The sequence below is a fragment of the Psittacula echo genome, assembly GCF_963264785.1.
Source record: "Psittacula echo genome assembly, chromosome: 1".
Classification (NCBI taxonomy): domain Eukaryota; kingdom Metazoa; phylum Chordata; class Aves; order Psittaciformes; family Psittacidae; genus Psittacula; species Psittacula echo.
Genome location: NC_137735.1, coordinates 122301181 through 122313704, shown reverse-complemented (window position 1 = coordinate 122313704; position 12524 = coordinate 122301181). Strand labels below are relative to the sequence as shown.

At 37.5% G+C, this 12524-nt stretch overlaps 1 protein-coding gene across 1 annotated transcript in view; it reads right to left on the bottom strand.

The window, feature by feature from the left end:
* The window catches only part of LIN7A (lin-7 homolog A, crumbs cell polarity complex component), a gene marked incomplete at both ends in the record, with an annotated part of 44073 nt that overhangs the window by 20221 nt on the left and 11328 nt on the right, over positions 1-12524 (bottom strand). The window contains one exon of the mRNA XM_080626198.1: positions 4809-4927. Within this exon, the coding sequence (XP_080482324.1) occupies positions 4809-4927 (119 nt within the window). The remainder of the gene's footprint in view (positions 1-4808; positions 4928-12524) is intronic.

Genomic DNA, 12524 nt, shown 5'->3' with positions numbered 1-12524 from the left:
GAAATGACCAGATAATAACACATTACATATGAGCAGCACTGGGATTCCAGGTGTTAAGATTTCTATGGCATGAAAATGAAAATTATTGATTAAAGGAAATAATTCTAATATACCACCTAGGCTTGTTGAATTACCCCATATAGCATATAATGAAACTATGTTTTGAATATTATATAACATAATCAAATGTATCTCTACTGCAAATGGGGTCATCCAGACCTCATCAGAAATGGGTCAGTGTTCTGCCACTGCCTGTAAGTCACACTGCCTGTAAGCCGCTGCCTGCAAGTTATATGTCCAGGATGCTCTGTCCACAAGATAATTTTATAGTATGTTTAAAAGTTTTAAACTACTGAAGTAGAAATGGAATATATTTTCAATGACAACATGCTGTTTCACAAACTAATTTCATACAGAACACATGACAGCAAAAAATTTTATGTTGACTGCTCCTCCTTTTACAAAAACATAGTCACTGACCTAGTCCTGCTAAAGTGCTCTTCTGTGATGACACAGTATTTTGCTGGAAGTCATAAGATAACAGAATGAAATAATGGTTATTTTTGTGTGTCTGATCATCACACCACATTATAAGGAATTCCTGATCTGATTACTTTTGGTATTGATAAATGCCTTGCCGTAAGTATTTACCAGTCAGATTTTCTTTTAAATAATATTCACAAAGAAAAACACGAGATTTAATTTTGAAATGGAAAATGGAGCAGTGAAAGAAGGCTGGGAGGAAAGCATGATACACCTGAATTTTACATATTTAACATACAAAAATAGAAACTTGAGAATCAACCTGAAAGAAAACTTCTGTTCATCAGGAGATGAATGGGTATATCAAGCTGTATCTTTATTCTCCTGGTGTTTCAAGTACCAATTACCAGATGTTAACAGTAAATGAAATTCCCATAATCTGATAAGGCATCCCACATTTTCTTGTTGATGATTCACTGTGTTTTGCTCAGCTGTTTATTTTGCCTTTTGCACCTACAGCTCTTTAAGGTTTCTTGACAGAGCAGAAGTTCACCTTATCTTACAGTTCTCATATCATCCTTTTTCATTGACATACAGCAATTAAAGTAACTTTATCAGTCCAGGTTTCCTAGTTTTATGTTGCATGTGAATACCCCTTCTCAGTCATGCAATTATGCATTCACTTTTACAGCCTTACCCTTCATCTCTTCCAGGAAAACCCCTGGGAATCAGAAGACTATAACATAGCAACAGCTTTCAATAAACAACAAAACACATAGAAGGGTAAAGGACTTAATGCTATAATGGACAAGATTCACGGATCTTTAACCAAGTGACAAGGCTACAGAAAGCTAATTAATTTTCATGTAGCCAGGGAGCTTACAACAAGTAATTTTAAAATACAATTAAATCTTTTTCCTCAAAACTCAATTTTAATGTGACAGGACTTTGGTTAATTTGTTTTCTGGTCTAGGGATCTTCAGGTGAAAAGGAAGTACTGAGGACATTACATACTTCAATTATTTCCCCTATTTTCAGAGCTAATACATATTCTTGCCTAGTGCCAGACAGAGTATTTCAGTTGGTAGTACTTATATTTAGCTAAGTGAGAACCATTAATCACCATTTCCTGACAGCATCCTAAAAAAATGCCGAAGTACTTCTATTTAAATTTCATTCACTTAGTCACTTTAAAAAGATTTTATTTCTATAGGATATCAGTGTGGGGATTTGAACTGATGGGTGATTTACTAAATAAGTTCCCACAAATACAGTTCATTACAGCAATTTAATAGATTCCTACACATTAGACTGAAATATGTGTAATCTAATAATGTATGTCATACTTTGAAAGGCTAATTGATCATAAAAGTGACCTCCTGTTTACGTAGTTAAAGAATTCCTGTTTGTAGAAAGGACAAGTCACATCCAATCGATACTGTGTGGATTGTATTTTATCTTTGATCCTTTCCATTAAAATTAGTTTCTCTGGGACATATTTTAATAAACTCACTGGATAGTTAATTGTCCATAATTTCTTAGACTGGAAAAAACCCTGGCTATTTTCCAAAGCTCCTCCATTACACATTTTATAGGACTACAGGAGTCAGCCTTAACCTCTTTTGCTAGATTTCTGATGAAAGTAAGCGAGGCTCAGATCTTGCAGGATACAATGAACACATCACAGTGCAGATCTGAATCTCTGCATACAGATAATAGGCAGCCTCTTCCAGAATTTGCATACTAATACAAAGCCTGCCACTGCTCCTCATCCCAGTTCGATTACTCCTATCTACTGCTCACACCTGGTCTGCTTCACTGCACTCTATGAGGCACTTGCGTTTCAAACGAACACCCACTTTTCTCGTGACTTCCAATTGACTGTTGTGTCTTCTCTTGTAAGGTCAACAACTTTTCTCCTCCAGTCTATGTAGGTGCTAACAGAGGGAATTAAAAGCTAGTCGCCACACTCTCATGTCTTGCACTTGCAAGAGAAGATAAACAATGGCATTTGCAGGGAGATTTCTGTTTAGCCTCAGCTATCTCAAGCTGAAATATGCTCAGAAAATAATTTGTGCTGTTCAATAAAGTAGCTATCAGCGTTTCATGAACTCCAGTGTACATTAGGTAAGTGCAAGAACGGCATCCCTGATTAATGGCATGACCCAACTCAGATATCCTCCAAGCCCTTGCTGCAGTGTTTGGACATGTCTAAGAATGTAATGTGACCAACATATCCCATGCTTTTCTTATTATTTTTAAAGAAATTGAAGAAATTATTTTTTGCAATTTTCCAACAACTCTTCAACCAGTGGAAAAAAAGAGTTACAGTCTAATTATTTGTCAAGTGCTTAATGTGAGTAACTGAAAAGAGGAGCCACACATTGGACAACCCTAAGTACTAGCAATGTATATATGTCAATTCTCCCACTCTTCCTAAATGAAAAGTTTTGTCAATGAGCCTTTCATATTTGAAGATTTCTTCTAATAAAAGACTAACATATATAGTCATGAATAGCAGTAACAATTTTTTTGGGTGTAGAAATTTTGTTCTCCAATAGTGACATACTAGATAGGTTATATTATATACATACAATGTATTAAATATTTTAAAAGAAATATTTTTGTTTATGAAGTTGGTAGAACTGATCTAATCGCTCATTCAGCATCACATTACACATTCTTGTGTACCAACTAGCTCCAGGCTTCTGGAAGTGACTATTATTTGGCTGTGAGAATCTAACAGTAATTAGTCTGTCATGTGCAGGTTGTCTTTACACAACACTCTATAAAGACCTTTTGTACCACTGAGATGATTTTGACAAAATCTATTTTCAGTTCACTGAACCGAGAGTGCATTTGTCTAAGCCATTTTCCTATTTCCTAGGCTCTGCACCTGTTTCAGCAAGCTTTGTGTTTGCTACTGCTAAGACTATATTCCAGAGATGAAGATTTCACTGATGACGCTGCAAAGATTAATAGTTGCTTTTAACAATTTGAGTACCGGGCTCTGCTATCTGAAATAAAACCCAAACGCAACACAACCCCACAACTTTTCAATACTCTGTGGTCAATTAAGGAAGCATTTAGTTGGTTAAATGAATGGACTTGTCAGAATATCAGCTTTTCAGGGTACACAGTGTCATTATTTACTGTCATGGAACACTATTCCCTTTAAAAATCTTTGAAAACTGCCATTTAATAAAGTGGAAGCCCCTCTCTGTTTCTCACATTGAAGGATATATTCCATAAAACAGAGTCTGTTGCATTTTGCTTATGTTGCATTTTGCTTATTAAACTAACGTCTGTTCATCTCTTTCTCCCTTCCAGCCATGCAGCAGTCACTCAATCAATGCACTGCTGTTGCCTAGTTATCAGAAGTCCAGTTCTGTTGCCATCGAGGGAACATTAGATTCCCCACTGATTTCAGTGAAGGCGGATTAGTTCCAGGCATGAGACAGATAAACTGAAACAGAAGTTCTTACAGATTTTCTGCTGCAAAGATGTTGCTTTCTTCAAGGCATTTAGAACTGCTTCTGTCTTCAGGCTAACAGCACCCAGTATAGTAGCTAAGAAGACTGACACAATATTGTATTAACTCATGGTTTCCGTCTAAGAAACTTGTAACAGAAATGTTTGCAATTTAACTGCTTTAAAGATACTGCTCGTATGCATGTAGGAAGTGGGGAGCTTCTTCTCTAGCTTAACTAGAAGAAAACAATCATAATTTATGTACTGTTCGGCAGAGCTTAGGAAGGCCCTGACCACAGCTGGCAGCATAATAATCACAGTTCTCAGCAGTCTGACACGGACTTCTGACACGTGGAGCAAAGCCCACAGGGACCTGACCACTGACTTCAACAACAAGATCCCTGTTGGCTTCAGTTAACTTCAGTGCTTGCACTGTTTGTCTCTCACAGCATTCTGATTTTATCAGCAGATCCCTATCACACACCTGAACTCACAGAAACAGGCATTTAAGCCTGCACTGACCCAACCTGGCATGTCCCCGTATCCCAGCACAGTGCTGTACAGGTTAGCACAGACCCTGAAACAGTATGAGCAGAATACTGAAGTACTAATTAATCACCCTTCCCCCTTAGCAAGACTAATTGCCTCAGGCTTGATGCCTTGTTGACACAACTATTCTGTGTCTGCTTTTCAGTAACTTCAGCATTCTGCATGGTAGCAGGCAACTACAGACACATCTTACATCCATCATCCTTTATGTAAGGTACTCCTGCTTCTCCAGCACTGAAAGGCAAATACACTTTTCAGGAGAAGGATGTTATTCTGGGAAATAACTAAAAGTCTCAATTTCATACCTCTCTGATAGCCGTACAAAACTCACTCTGCAGCACCTTCTTTAGAGACTGTAGCTTGTGTACTGGTACTTCTCCAGATTCTTGCAGTTTCTCCAGTAACTCGATCGCTCTCGCAACATCTGAGTGGGGAAAAAAGGGAATACAGATCAGTATAAACAGTGACTAATAAGTGACTAAAAGGGTCACACTGATGGTCATTTTGAATTTAAAATCCACTTTACCAACACATATTGTATTAACCTTGTGCTATACCAACTGCAACTAGGCAACGACACTGCTATTCGGAGATCCAAATCCCAAAGTATGGACAAACCATGCACGTACAGGTACAACAGACACACACACAGTGGTTCAGTCTTAACTGCAAACATTCATTGGAACAAAGCTACCAGTTCAAAGTAGCCAATCCATATTAGCAGACCTAAATTATTTCTCACTTTCTGCATTAGAGAAAGTAGCACAGGAACTGTATGGTGTTTACTTTCATAAAGTCTGAAAGAATGTAGCCAAGTCCTTATCTAAGCACCCATATGATGACAGCACCTAAGAAAAATACTTGATCTTTTCTTCTTATAAATTGTCTAGGTTTCCAAGGATTTGATCTGCCACAAGAAACCCATGCAACCACAGAAATACACAGCATTTTTGGTGGCCTGAGTTTTCCTTAAGTACCCGTGTGTTGTGAAGGGACAAATGTCTCTGATAAGCAGTCCAGACAGCTTAAGCTTAAGTGAGTAGCCCTATTGTGTGGTGGGTGGGAATCTGGTCCAGTTAAACAGTGCCCATATCCTCACTTTCATAATAGCTTTCCTTTTTAACACTAGCTCCTAATTTACAGTTACTACTACAATACAGTCAAAAAAGCCCAAACCAAAACAAAAAAGGCAACAAACCCATCACATGAAATGCCCAACAATCCTTTATGGCTGGGGACACAGGGGCACAAGAAATAGTGGCCAATGTCATGGAGGCTAGCCGAGTCAAGCAAGCGACAGGCTAACTTAGGTGCAGGAGTGAGCTGAGTGATACATATCCTGGTCAGTCTTCAGGGTGATAGACCTTAAATAGAGGGGTTCCTGCTCCTGTGTCATTTAACACTACCTTGAAGCTTTTCAGCTGGTATAGTTGAAATTGGCAATGCTGTTGTCTTGATTGTGTCATCATTCTCAGATCTCCTAGTATTTTTTTCATAGCCACCAGAGCTATGAAAAAGTGCAACTGTTGGCCAGTTACACCACTCTCCTAAATATAGGCCTGTATTCCAGTGATGAAATGAATGCGTAGCACTAAATGATAAAACAATACTGGAGGCATTTTAATATTGCGCTTTAACTGCACAAAGAAGAAATAAACACCCTCCCCCAAACCACACAACTCCAAAATGACTACAATGGCTAGAAGCAACCTTATATAATTCTCCTTTCCAATGACAAAGATTGTACTGTTTGTGACTGGGAGATTATACTAATTGAAACAGTTCTTGCAATTCTTGGCTTGTAGCTCAGCTATACTGACCAGATGTCTTATACAACAAAGCCATGACAAGTTTTCTGGAAATAGAAAAGAGATGACAGTAGATGAGCTGTAATACGAATAAAAGTATAATCACACATTTGCATTTATAAGAAAATAGTTCCTATCCAGCTGCACCAGTGTTAGGAAAACAGAAGATGACAGCTCAGAAAACCTAAAATTTAATTAAAAGAGGCAGGCAACTGGTCAGCACAGTAGATTAACACCCAAATAATTATCATGCCTTTTTATAGGCATCAGCCAAAAGACAGCTCTAAATATGAGAGGAAGCACAGAAGAAAGTAGGCAGTGTTTCTTTCACAAGGATATTTCCACTTACTGGCGTGCAGTCTGCATCGCAGAGCAGTCTTGGAACTCATGAACTTTCAGATGAAACTAACTCTAACCCTGTGTTCAAAGACTGCACCTGTGGTTTTGCTCCATGCAGTGCTTCAACTGCTATTTGCTTTCCTTCTCCACACTATCTGCTGGTAGATATATATCCAATATCATTCACAAGGGATCAGAGAGACAAAGGGCTTCGTGTGATGGGAAAGAGAAAGTCTGGATTAGTGAAGCAGGTTTGCGAGCTGCATGTACAGAGACAACAGTTGAAGCTTTATTTGCAAATAAAAAACAGAAGAAATGATGGAGAGGTGTACCAAGAAACATCCCTCCACAGCACTTACTAAAGTAAGGAGATCTGAGAAATAAGGCGGCCATGGTTATCAAGAAAAAGTAAGATTCTGGAAAGAATACGACTGATGGCAACTAATAAATTAAATAAGAAGAAGTAAGTACACTCTTTAGCAAGAACCACTTCAACAGAGTGCAAAAAGAATGCCAGTGCATTAAATAAAATATCATAGAATCAGAACTGTTTAGGTTGGAAACCTATTATGGAAACCTAGTATGAAGCAACAAACATGATTTTTAATGTTCTCTGTAATAATAATGTCACAATGATTTTCTAGCAAGACTATCAAATAATTTACTTTGGATTTTTTCGTCTAAAGCCTGTATTGTCTCCCAAGACTTGCAGTTAGCTAAACAATAAACTCACACTCCCCAGTTATTAGTACAAGTTGGTGCAAACTGGTATGTCATACAGCACAAAGCATCAGGATAATTTATTCTGAAGAAGCTTCGACAACCTACCTTAATAGATCAGACAAGGCCTCTGAAATTAGTGTCATGCACATAGCTATTCAAATATTCTAAATTAGACTGGCATCTTTTTCTGACAGTTCACAGAAGTCCTGACCACCTTTCCCTCTGTGCAGATGACCTTCTGCAACTGCAACTACTTTGCAGTTGCTTAGAAATTTCATCACCACACCTGAAGATTTTGTGCATCACCCCACACTTGCTCTGGTCCTAAACTAATATTCAATGGATGTATTGTACTGCTTGAGAAATCTTCTGATTCAGAAGGCAACATAATTAGCTTTAGCTACATTAATCAATCTAAAAGAATTAAGGACAGGACTAAACATTTCCCTAGGGCATAGACCAGATTCTAAATCTTGATTAGTAACTTCTAAAGTGATGAGTGTTGCAATACACATTATAAATTCATATTCTGGTTGAAAAGTCTGTCACGGGTGTTTAGTAAATAGTCTCATAAGCAAAAATAGGCACTAAATTGTCGTTTGCCAATACTAGATTACTTGGTGACTAAGAAGTGGTTGGAGGTAAAGCAAAAGCACAATATCCCAAGAGCATTACCATTTTCCACACTTTCAAATTCATTCACAATTCTAAAATATATGAATGCTGTTGCCCGAATTCTTGGTTTATTATTCACTGACCATATCTGTTAACAGTAAGCAATCTTCTTTCTCTTGTCACAATTAAGCCTGTAGCTTGCTCAATCTGGCAATGACTTATGGGATATTGCTCACAGAAGAGAGAATACGGAATGATAAAGCACTTCATGGGATAAAATTACAGAATGAAAATGAGACGTGTTCAGGGCCAAAGCTGTTTATTACCAGCTGATGCTTTTTCAGGAGCAAAATGTAACAGTTGGTACAAAACAGAAGATTTTGAGCAGACTAAAAATGTATAAACATGAGTGTATAAAATATGACCTCATGAAACAGGCTGTATTTACTTCCATTAATAACTCTTCAGAGGAGACTTTTACAAACAATTGCCTTAGTAACCTCAGGACAGGTTAAAAAATTAAAACTATCAGTGCACAAGTACTCACTCGAAGTGAGTTCCAGCTAAAACTAAAGTAAATGCTTGCTCAAAGAAGTGATGTTACTAGTAATGAGGAAGACTACAAAGTTGAAGTGGAAAAAAACATATAGCAGGGAATCCATCCCTGTTGAAGTAAATAAGAATATTGTCGTATGTTTGAGAAGAACTGGTATTCCTCTGTTGGGATCATTTTCTTGTCCCCAATCCTCATTTGATTCCAGATCTAACTAGCTTTGCCTGAAAACATTATTGCCAAGGAATTGTTCTTAAATACCATTTTCTTACATACTTATGGAAAGTGCAAGCTGATGAAAACAGTGTGTGTGTGTATTTATATAGATATATGTTAAAAACCCCCCTGGGATTATGTTACTAAAATTAAGTTCTATGTAAATAAAATACACTTGCTTTTTATTTCTGATTTGTCCTTCCTTTAAGCAAAGATATTTTTAGACACAACTTCTCAAAAGGATTGTTTTGCCTACTCTCAAACATTTTCCAAAATACAAACGTCATTATACTAACATTAAACTCATGCTAATGTCATAGAAATCTATGTTCATATCCCACAGAAACTGGGGGGAAATCTGAGTAATGATGTGGGTAGAATAATTCCTGTATATTCTATGATGCATATACTTTAAAAGGAACATGCACTTATTTACCTCCTTATTATATCCAATTCTAACCACATATTCTTTCTACAATTTTGTTTTCTGATTTCCTTATGCACAATTTCTTTCTCATTCTGTTTAACATTCACTTTCTTTTGTCTTCTCATCATTGTGCTTGCCTACAGCCTTTCAGGAAATAATACTGTTTCAGCATGGTGTGTCATGTTATCAGTGAAGCACACAGAAGGCAGGGGGCTCTGGGTGCGTAGAACCCATTTTATCAAGTGCACTCGTCAAAAGAAAAGTATGATTTTCAGAAAAAAAACTTCATTTCAAGTCTTCTTGTTATTTTCATTTGAATGAAGTTTCATTTGTATTGCTAGTAAGAAACAAGCAGGAGGTTACTATACATACCCTATGAAAGAGAGGAATCACCAGAACATAGAATTAGCATAATACCATCTGTGATAAAAGTGGAACATTCCCATGCTAAGCTAAACAAAGTTGAATCACGTACACATAGCACTATAACATAATGCAGTTGAAAAAAAGGTCATCTGGCTTAGATATCACTTTGTTTTGTTATATATTGTTTTCACTTGTTGGGTTTCGTTCAAATATCTAGCAATGCACAACAAAGACTGACCCGTTTGATTTGCTGGATGTTCTGAAAAACAAATGTTATTTCCAATACTTTGCAATTCAGCTTTTACAATTTGAAAGCAAATTGTGAATCCACAGACAGAATCCTGGCTGGTCTGAACTTAGTGCTCTTTCACATTACTGTTAAAATTGGGTAGACCAGGCTCCAGCACTCTCAAAGTTGTCCAGGATTGGGTTTCAGTCTGGTATATTTTGTGCAGGGTTTGTTTCACTTTAGTCAGGTCGAAAAGTATTAGGAAAAATGTAGCAAATTATTCTAGCATGCTAAATATGTCCCATTTAATACCAGAGTACCTCTTCAAAAGAACTTTCGTGCATGATTTATACTGCAAAATGTGAAAACCTTTGTATTATCTACCAGTGTCTAACCTTCCTCTCCTGTGCTAGTCTATGAGTCAGTTGGTCTGCAGTCCTTAAAATACATGACTTAGGAGACTTAGGCAGTTAATAGTAGCTACAATGCTGTGTAATATTTGTGTTCAAACAGTATTTACTCAGAAACACAGTATTTCTTTAATAACTATTCTTGAATCATGTTAGGTTGCTCTCAAAGCCAAAATATGGTGATCAATTTTTTCTCAGTAAGATATTGCAGAACAGGTTTCTAATCTTCTTGAGTTCTTTCTGTGCCTCATTCCTGTTAATTCTGGAGACCTTCACTGTATTAGTATGCCCGTTACTAGGAAAAGTAAATGTGCTGCATAAACACCACCCTTTGGTACCTTGAAGAGGTGGAACATCACTACAAATTGACAGCAAGGACACTCAGGAAGTGTCTAAAATATTCACTAGCTTCACCATGGCAATTCTGAATAATCATCCTCGCAATTTTCAAGGTCTTTTCTGTCATGCTTGAAGACCTTTAATCAGGCTGAAGGTGTAGAATTTGCACAACAGAACAGGTCCTTATAATTGTCAGTAGTTTTTCATTCCTCCACTACTTTTGTTCAGGCTTAGTTATTCCTTTAAGCTCATGAGAACACATTCCAGAATTCTTAATGTTATTCTGCCAACTTTTTAACATAATTCCCAAACTCTACACAGGATGCTTTATTATATTTAGCAATCTTCTCCAAACACTATCAAATGACAGCAGGTAATCAATGGTTGGGAAATCAGAATTCTGTGGTGATTAGCAAATTTCATTCATAATTCATAGCCAGTAGCCCTGGTATCAAACTATTTATGTGACTTCATAGTTAAAGCAACAGCTTTGGAAAATTTTCAGTGTGTATCTTTTGAAAATTGCCTGTATTACCAGAGCTCTGCTGCCAATCACTGCTTTGTACAACATGGCAATTCTTACTCTGGTGTCAAATACCGGATTGTCCAATATGTCTTCATTCACCTCTTCAGCTCCTTACTATCGGAACAGTGCTCTTCTGAAATACAATAGCTCTCCCACTAATTTTTTATTTAATCTAATCTGGAGAGTTCAGAAACACTGAGGCAAAGAGCAGGCTTTTTTTTTTTTTTCTCCTATTTAAATTGATACGTTTGTCTTGCCCAAAATTTCATGCTAACCAGGAAGCATAAAGGTGTACTTCACCATGGTAAATTAGACTTGATGTGCAGGGAGCAATGAGCTAAGCTGTCAGAGAACAGCAGTAGCATTCAACACTTTATCATGTGTATCTGTGAGGTCTATTCAAATTAATTATAGCAAGAATACTACAATTACTGCTTTCATATTCTAAGATGATATGGGTAGCAGATATAGGTTTAATGCAGTGGTACTTTACACTCCTGTGGCTGAACAATACTATGAATGCACAAATAAATATAATAAAGAACAATCATACAGAAGTCTCATGATTCATCTCGCGATGAGGGTTTCAATCCACCACACTTCTGATGTACACATCGACAGCTCAACGACTCACCCTATACTGCTGTTACAGCCAATGAGGAAAAACAGAGGCTTTGAGGCTACAATTCATCTGACCTATTTTAGATGAGATGAATCATAGGCTGGGAGTGCATGTTCCCTTTGTTGACTAGAAACGGAGACTCGATGATTGGCTCAGATGTAAATGCCTGCATCCTACATATCAGACATCTACCATCAGCATGATGAAACCTACTCCTACTGACCAGATATACAGCGAATGACTCATGCAGATTTACCTTCACGTGGTCCAGGAGACACCATACTTCAGAATACTTACATCTAACAAGAACGGTTGTTAGCAGGCAGACTAATGTGGTTTTTAGTGAAAGCTTTTAAAAATGCATTAGCCAATGATTTTATAGATTTTTTTTCTTAATGTATGAGAAAAATCGACTCTGAAATATGACTGACTATATCTCTTGTCTGTCTCATTTTGCCTGATGTGAGATGACTGCCCCCAGTGGCATTAACAGTATATCCCCATGGATTTCTAAATACATTCCCCCACTGTCTGGGGCAGGGTCATTTCCTCTGGCTACTCATCAGACCACGTTCCAGTCTATATGTTTCTATGTGTTTGAGCTGCGCTTGGGTTCTGTGTGGCTCTAGCTTCACAGGCTCACCACAGACACCCAAATTCTCTGTTTCGCTGACACAGAGCCTGTGACCCAGCTGTTGCACACAAAACCCATGGCAGTGTTATGTACCATGAGTCCTTCCAGCAGCTTTGGCAGGAACACCTGAAAATGACAGCAAAGGTCTGAGACATTTTGTAAAATAACTTATAGAAAGGACACAGGTTATTTGCAGAGAAAGCAGTGCCACCTG